Source organism: Cebus imitator, unplaced genomic scaffold, assembly GCF_001604975.1.
Source record: "Cebus imitator isolate Cc_AM_T3 unplaced genomic scaffold, Cebus_imitator-1.0 Scaffold154, whole genome shotgun sequence".
NCBI lineage: Eukaryota > Metazoa > Chordata > Mammalia > Primates > Cebidae > Cebus > Cebus imitator.
Genome location: NW_016107469.1, coordinates 1,234,664 through 1,242,770, shown reverse-complemented (window position 1 = coordinate 1,242,770; position 8,107 = coordinate 1,234,664). Strand labels below are relative to the sequence as shown.

General features: G+C 41.1%; 1 protein-coding gene across 3 annotated transcripts in view; it reads left to right on the top strand.

Moving 5' to 3' along the window:
* Positions 1-5,937: 5,937 nt before the first annotated feature.
* Positions 5,938-8,107, top strand: part of RSL24D1 (ribosomal L24 domain containing 1) — a 17,219-nt gene continuing 15,049 nt past the window's right edge. For 2 of the 3 annotated variants that reach the window (XM_037743782.1, XM_017543350.1), the window contains exon 1: positions 5,948-6,166. In XM_037743782.1, the coding sequence (XP_037599710.1) occupies positions 5,963-6,166 (204 nt within the window). In that variant the 5' untranslated portion in view covers positions 5,948-5,962. Of the gene's footprint in view, positions 6,196-8,107 lie in introns of all 3 variants that reach the window. The other variant, XM_017543351.2, reaches the window with a different exon arrangement.

Here is an 8,107-nt window from a genome sequence, read left to right as displayed (position 1 = left end):
TTTGTGTGTGAATGTTTTATTTCTCATCATAAAGTTTCATACCAGAGGTTGTAATGCTATAGAAAATGAAATTCAGGGATACATGTTCCATTAGGTGCTCACTGAGGGGCGAGCCAGGACAACATAGTCTAGAAAAGTAACTAAAAATGCTATCAGACATGTATTGAGCACATCTATTTGGGAAGTGTCGTAGTAGACAATCTCAGATAAACAAAACAAGGATGGTTAAGGCCTGAACTAAGATCAGGCAGGGCTGAGAGACAATGCAAGGGACACTGGGGAGGGTATAGTCATGGTTTGGTTGAGGAGAGAATACGTGGAGAGATGGCTTCTCTGAACTTCTTCTTTCTTTCTTTTCTTTTCTTTCTTTCTTTCTTTTTTTTCTGAGACAGAGTCTTGCTCCGTCCCCTAGGCTGGAGTGCAGTGGCACAATCTCAGCTCACTGCAACCTTCGCCTCCTGGGTTCAAGCAATTCTTTTTCCTTAGCCTCCTAAGTAGCTGGGATTATAGGTGTGCATCACCATGTCTGGTTAATTTTTTGTATTTTTAGTAAAGATGGGGTTTCACGATGTCGGCCAGGCTGGTCTTGAACTCCTGAGCTTGTGATCCACCCACCTTGGCCTCCCATAGTGCTGGGATTACAGGCGTGAGCCCCTGCATCCGGCCCCCCGAACTTATTTCTTACCATTGTCCACCTCACTTGTTCTTCTCAGGCACACTGGCCTCCTTGGAGCAGTCAAGCATGTTCCTGCCTCAGAGCTCTTGCCTTTGCAGTTCCCTCTGTCTGGAATGTTTACCTCTCTTATCCTTTAAGACTATTCAAATGCCATCTTGTCCAAAGGACTTTACTAACTACCTTATTTAAAAGAGCAGTCACTTCCCTTCATGGCCCCAACCAGATTGTCACTCCTTTATGACCTGTTGTTCTGCTTTGCATTTCTTCATATCACTCATATTTCTTCATATTTCACCACTTGCTGTATTTACATTTATTCTTAGCCAAGAGGCTGACAAGTGATTCATTTGACATATTTATATATTTGTCTATATCCACTAAGATATAAGCTCCACAAATAAGGACAGGGATTTAGGTAGTTTTCTTCAAAACTGTCACCACCACTCAGAAAAGGACCTGGTACACAATAGGTATGCAAATGTTTTTTTGATTGACTGAGTAATGGACTTAAAGAGGCAAGTGGGTCAAGTGAAAGAGTTTTCAAAAAGGGCTTACTGTTAATGTTCAGACAGAAGAATACAATTTGAAAATAAAAACAGTGTTAAAAATGTCTAAAATTGTTCACATATAAGTACATACAAATTCATTATAAGAAAGTAAGAAATCTAGGCCAGGTACAGTGGCTCATGCCTGTAATCCCAGCACTTTGGGAGGCTGAGGCAGGTGGATTACCTGAGGTCAGGATTTCGAGACCAACCTGGCCAACACAGTGAAACCCCATCTCCACTAAAAATAAAAATTAGCCGGGTGCGATGGAGCATGCCTGTAATCTCAGCTACTCAGGAGGCTGAGGCAGGAGAATCTCTTGAACCCAGGAGGCAGAGGTTGCACTGAGCCAAGGTCATGCCACTGCAGTCCAACATGGGTGATGAAGCAAGACTCCATCTCAAAAAAAAAAAAAAAAAAATGAAATCTGAGAAATACATTCTGATCTTTTGAAGTTGATGTAAGATGGCCAATAATCTATTTAAGAAACGTTTCACTTGGTGTTTTTATGAACTAGAAATCTCTACGGTGGTATTCCCAGGTCTTCTGTCTTTGGCAATGTAGGTATTTAACTAATAAGTTCTTCCATTATACACTACTTAGATAATGCTGGATAAAATATGATGAACATATTCTTTAAAATGTACTGCTGATTTCTCAAAAAAATATGGGCCATACCCTAAGACCAACTCCTTCCCCTTAAAAACAGACAACAGAGGGAACTTAAAACAACCTGATGCTGAATGTGGTTTGCTTTTGGTTTGGTTTTGCCAGTATCAGTAATCAGGTTGCTTTGTTATAATAGCCACAAAGCGTTAGTAGAGAAAACCTTGGGTCTGTTGAGAATAGGGTGCTGAAACTGAAGCCCTCTGTCCCCAAACACACAGAAATCTAGGACCTGGTCTATGTTTTTAATGTCTTGTGAAAATTTATAACCACAGGTCTGCTTGAACACAAGTTTGAGATTCCAGTGTGTACTACCTAAGTTTTCTGGGTATGTTAAATCAAAAAATTAACAAAAATTAACATTTTAAAGAAGAGATTAGTTATGGATTACTTGGTAGAAGCAAAGCAAAAATGTTTGCAGATGGAACATTTTTGCATAGACCAGAAAACATCCAACTACGGATGACATAACAATGGAAAATTACAATCTATTTCTTCTTCACCCTTCAATCATTAGCAAGGGTCAGCAGACCAAACAAACAGCAGGATTTGGCATTTAAAAACCTCAAATAATATGCTTCTCAGACAGAGTCCATAAAGTTAAAATGTTTAAAGTAATCACAAACATTAAAGGAACTGAAAAATCCAGAAAAGAAGACAATATTAAAGATACCAGACTGGTTTGAATTAAAAAAAAAAAAACACAAAACTTTCAACAATGAAAAATATAGCCACTGATATTCAAAACTTAATGGTTAGAGGTTAAATGACAGGTTTGGTAGAGTTGAAGAGAAAATTCTAGAAGGCAGGTCAGAGGAAATTACCCATAATTCTGCAGACAGAGATAAGGAGAAAGTCCTGGAGGGGTTAAAAGACATCGAGGGAAGAAAAAAACCTCTAACTTATATTTAGTAAAAATTCTAGAAAATTAAATAAACTGAAGGAAGAGGCACTATATGAAAAGATAACAGCTGAAAATTTTCCAGTAATGATACAAGACATATACTCTCAGTTTTAGGAATCATAAGCCCCAAGCAGAATAAATGAAATCGTATTTCCAACATTTCAGTTCAATCTTGTATTCCATTAAAATAGGTGGAAATAAAAGAATAGTTTCTAAGACTGGCTACACATCCACTCAGTCTAAAGTGAGGCACCACGTATGCTCATAGGCTGAAGAGAACAAAGTGTCAGATGAAGCCTTAAGGTATGGAATTAAGAACACATAAAGGATGTGGCCTCTGACATCAAAGGTTAACAGGCAAACTTGGGTGTTCATGTAGGTGGAAAGGGTATAACATTTCTTGGTGAAGTAGAAGGAACAAACAGAGTTAGGAAGGAATTGTGTAAAGGTTGCAAAGACTGGTGAGGCTCTTCCACAATTGTTGAGGATAGAAGAATAAAGAAAAGTAAAATGATTTTCAGTCTCTTGGTTGACAATAAAGTTTTGGACAGGTGTTTATTACTAAAATTTCTGGTATGTGCCTTTGTTATTTAACATTACTCTGGAATTACTGGTTGAATGACTAGATAAGAAAAATTAAATATCCAATAAAAGGAAAATTGTGTGTATTTGAAGATTATAACTATAAAAACTGATTCTAGATTAAAATGAAGAGGTAAATGTTGAAGAATAGCCAGATAAATAATGAATAAGAAGGACAAGGAAGGAGGAATGATATGGTTTGGCTGTGTCCCCACCCAAATCTCATCTTGAATTATAACTCCCATAACTCCTACATGTTGTGGTAGGGACCTGCTGGGATATAATTAAATCATATGCCAGTTTTCCCTACATTGTTCTTGTGATAGTGCATAAGTCTTATGAGATCTGATTTTTTTTTTTTTTTTTGAGACAGAGTTTCACTCTTGCTACCCAGGCTGGAGTGCAATGGCGCGATCTCGGCTCACCACAACCTCTGCCTCCTGGGTTCAGGCAATTCTCCTGCCTCAACCTCCTGAGTAGCTGGGATTACAGGCACGCGCCACCATGCCCAGCTAATGTTTTTTGTATTTTTAGTAGAGATGGGGTTTCACCATGTTGACCAGGATGGTCTCGATCTCTTGACCTCGTGATCCACCCGCCTCGGCCTCCCACAGTGCTGGGATTATAGGTTTGAGCCACTGCGCCCGGCCAGAGATCTGATTGTTTTAAAGGGGTTTCCACTTTCATTTGACTTTCATTCCTTTTGCCTGCTGCCATCCATGTAAGACATGACTTGCTCCTCCTTGCCTTCTGCCATGATTGTGAGGCTTCCCCAGCCATGTGGAACTGTGAGTCTATTAAACTTCTTTCCTGTATAAATTGCCCAGTCTCAGGTATGTCTTTATCAGCAACATGAAAACTAATACAAACGGAGAGGAGGTAAACCCAGTTATTTAAAAAATTACAATAATTTAGATATTTGGGGACAGGTACATTAACAAACAAAACGATGTAACAGAGTCCAGAAATGGAGCCATAGGTAAGTGACATTTTGAGTGAGTGGGGGCGGGGGAAGGATGCTTTATCCACCAATAGCACTGAGGGAAATATAAACACTGGAGTCCTATGTCATTTATGCTTAAATCCCAGACGAGTTGAAAATTGAGATGCAAAAAAATGATACTATAAAACATAAGAGAAAGCATTTTGAAAAACGATTTTGGAGTGAGAAGGGCAGTTTAAAGGAAAGTGCCAAATCCAAAATCATAAAAAATTGGATAAATCTGAATATACAAACCACATATTTCTGCATGGAAAAATACTATAAGCAAAGCTTACAATATTGATAGGGAAATAATTTCTAAATGCATGTCAGCAAAGGACTAACTTTAACGTGTAAAGTGCTGTTGAAAATCAACAACAGAATAGACAACTGCATAGGACCTGAAGAGGCAATTCACAGAAAAAAGTTGGAAAACGTTGTGAAAGATTCTTAACCTCGCTTGTAATTAAATTCAAGTTGAAATAATAAGATAAATTTTCATCTCAGGTTGTCAGAGGTCACTTTTTACAGGGGTGTGGTGAAACAGGCATCTTATTTATTGATGCTGAGTGTTAACTGGTAAAAACTTTTGGAAGGCAATTTAGTATTATCTACCAAAATTTAAAACTTTCTATATGTATATCCATCTTCTCTGCTCCAGCAGTTCTACATAAACTCTCTCCTGAAAAAAAGTGTACCAGTAGAGGTGCTTATTTACCAAAAGATAAGAATGTCCATCGATTAGTAACCAATTAAAATACTTTCATACAATGGCACATTTACACACACACACACACACACACACACACACGAAAAGGAATGTTAAATACCCTTTTTACAATAAAATATGTGTCAAATGCCTATTATGTGCCAGGGACTATTCTAGGTACTGGGGATGCAGTTGTAAACAAAACTAACTGAACTCCCTGCCTCTCATGGAGCCCACATTCCAGTGAATGGAGACAAGGTAACAGCAAGATGCAGAAAAAGTAAATAGTATATTCATCAGTGTTATAAAGAAGAGGAAGTAGAGACAGGCAAACACACAAATATCCATGTTTGCCTATGCACAGAAAAGCTCTGGTAGGTAATAAATGGAATTGTTTTGCCCATGGGGAGGAAGACTGCAGGTCTGGGGAGGGAACGGTAGCTTCCTGCGAAAATGTTTGTCTACTGCATATGTATATTAATTAAAATGGGGGGGGAAGGCGGAGAACCCCATTTTATATTAAAAAAAATTCTTGGTTAAGTCCTTGAAGCCTCAGCAACTCAACTGTTTTCACTGCAGCGTTTGACGCAATGCTGGATTGCAGGTTCTTCGCGGCTTACACCCTGCGAACCACCATGGGAAGAGAATCGAGAGCTGTCTAGGGCAGGCAGTGGACAAATAGAGTGCTCTCGAGAGCACTCGGGACAACGGACAAACCACAGATACATAAGACATGTGTAAATGCGACTTATAGAGAGGAAAGACTAGGCGCCGTGACAGCGAGTTCAGAAGGTGGCGCAGAAACCTATTTCCCCAAAAGGCGAAGTCTAGTTTGCAGCTCTGCGCCTGCGCCAAACGGCAGCGCTTTTTGACCGCGCGGCCGCCAAAGGCACAGTGATGTTCACATCTCGTCTAACTGACCCGCGAGAAGTAAGGACGCTAGCTTTTTTCGGGTCTGGGAAGAGAAAGAAGGTCACTTCCGGCGACACGGTCGCGTCACTTCCTCCGAAGCTTGGTGTTTCGTCAGTGGGCACCCACGCGGGTTCAGCATGCGTATCGAGAAGTGTTATTTCTGTTCCGGGCCCATCTACCCTGGCCACGGCATGATGTTCGTACGCAACGATTGCAAGGTGAGGGGTGAGGCGGCCGAGGCCAGCCGGCGCTTCAGCTGCTCTCCCGCTGTTCCTGGGCGCGCCGGCTCGGTGCCGGGTACTTCTGCGTCTGCCGGGTTTGGCCCGGGTTCTTCCCGCTTTTCCCGTGGGAGGGTGGCCTAACTGGGGCCCCGGCCTCAATGCTCCGCTTCGGAAGTTTCTCCTTGCCGGTGTCCCGAGCGACGCTGGCCACCAGGTCACCTTTGGGTGGCGTTGGCAGTAAGGAGCTTCAGGAGCGATCCCAGCAAGCGCCTGCTGGGAATCTTGAATGTCTGTGACGGCTGTTTGGCCACTTATGTACTTGGCCAAGTTCTTGAATCCAGCAAACTTGGTTGAATGTATGCCCTGCCAGGCATTATACTGAGGTCCGTACTAAAGAGGTTGTTGGGAGTGTTCCATATTGCTTAATGGTAGAGTTATGTGTTAAGTTACTGCATGTGAGTTGGGGAGGATCCTATATGGAAAGACTCACAATGGAGGTGACATTTATCCTGGACCCTGAATTTTGCAGAAGAAAGAGCGGCGGGGGCCTTCTAAGTGGAAGGCAGAGAGAACGGAGCAAATACATTTGTTTGAGGAAGTGATTGGATTGTAGATGATACAGCCTTGGGGGTTGGGCTACAAGTATAAGTATAATAAGCCTATAAACGTAAATAAATATGTCCTAGTTGTAAAAGAAGTTTTGAATGGTACACGAAATTCCTGTGATATCAGAATGAATCCCATTCCTCTCTTTCTCAGAAAAACACATTGTTTCTCAGAATTGGACCTCTTACATTTGCTTGTGAGTTACTGGGCGTTTACAGATTCCTGGTTTCCACCAGATGTATTGAGTTGGCATTTTTGCTGGAGGGGAAGAGGGTTTAAGAATCTGCATATTAAAGTGAATTTGACATGCTAAAGAATTAGAAGCCTGACTTCACCTTGTATCTCTTTAATAGATCAAAGATATTGACCTCATTAATTAGGAGCAAGGGATTCAGTTGAAAGTGAGAGACGAAAGCTATGTTTGGAAACATAAAAGAACGTAGAAGATTTTGAATACTTGCTCTCAGGAACGTGATAAGTTTATAAAAATGAGTCAAAAGATTGCCAGGTTGGGGTCTAATTCAGAGCAGGCAGTATGGTTCTGTAGATGATCTAGTTATGATTTTGTGATTTTTGTCCAGGATGCTTGTCAGCTGAATATTGGAATTAGAACAGCAGATCATGGGAGCTGTCAAGACCTGGGTATTACTGATTTGGTGGACACAGTGGAAGTTAAGTTGATGAAGTCTAGCAGGGACAGTGTTGAGCTGGTTGGGGGTCACCTTGGCCTGTGGAAGACCAGTGGATCCAGAAGAAAACTGACGGGGGAAATAAAAGATAGAGGGCCTGAAGCACTAACAAAGAACAAGTATCTTATCTTTTCTGTGTTCTTAATTTCGAAGTCTAAATCTCCTGAGATCCAAATCTGAATTTTCCAGTGGGTCTACTGAAAGAGAGTTCCTTAGTACCTCAAATCTTTTTGCTGTATGAATTAATACCACTCTTAACTGCCAGGATAGTTCTGGTAGAAACGTGGGAGTGATCTTTGAATCTTTCACCTTTTGTATCTAGTTATCAAGTGTTACCTATTCTGCTTCTGCAAAGATAGTGCTGTCTTTACCTTCTTTCTCCTTTCCTGCCCTAGTTCAGATAATGCACTTGCCAGTTTTATAGCCTCTTACCTAGTCATTTTTTCTTTTTTTTTGAGACGGGGTCTCACTGTCTGATGTCCAGGCTGGTGTGTAGTGGTGTGGTCATGGCTTACTGCAGCCTCAATCTCCAGAGTTTAAGCAACCTCCCCTCCTCAGCATCCTGAGTAACTGGTACTACAGGTGTGCACCACCGTGCCCAACATTAAAAAAAC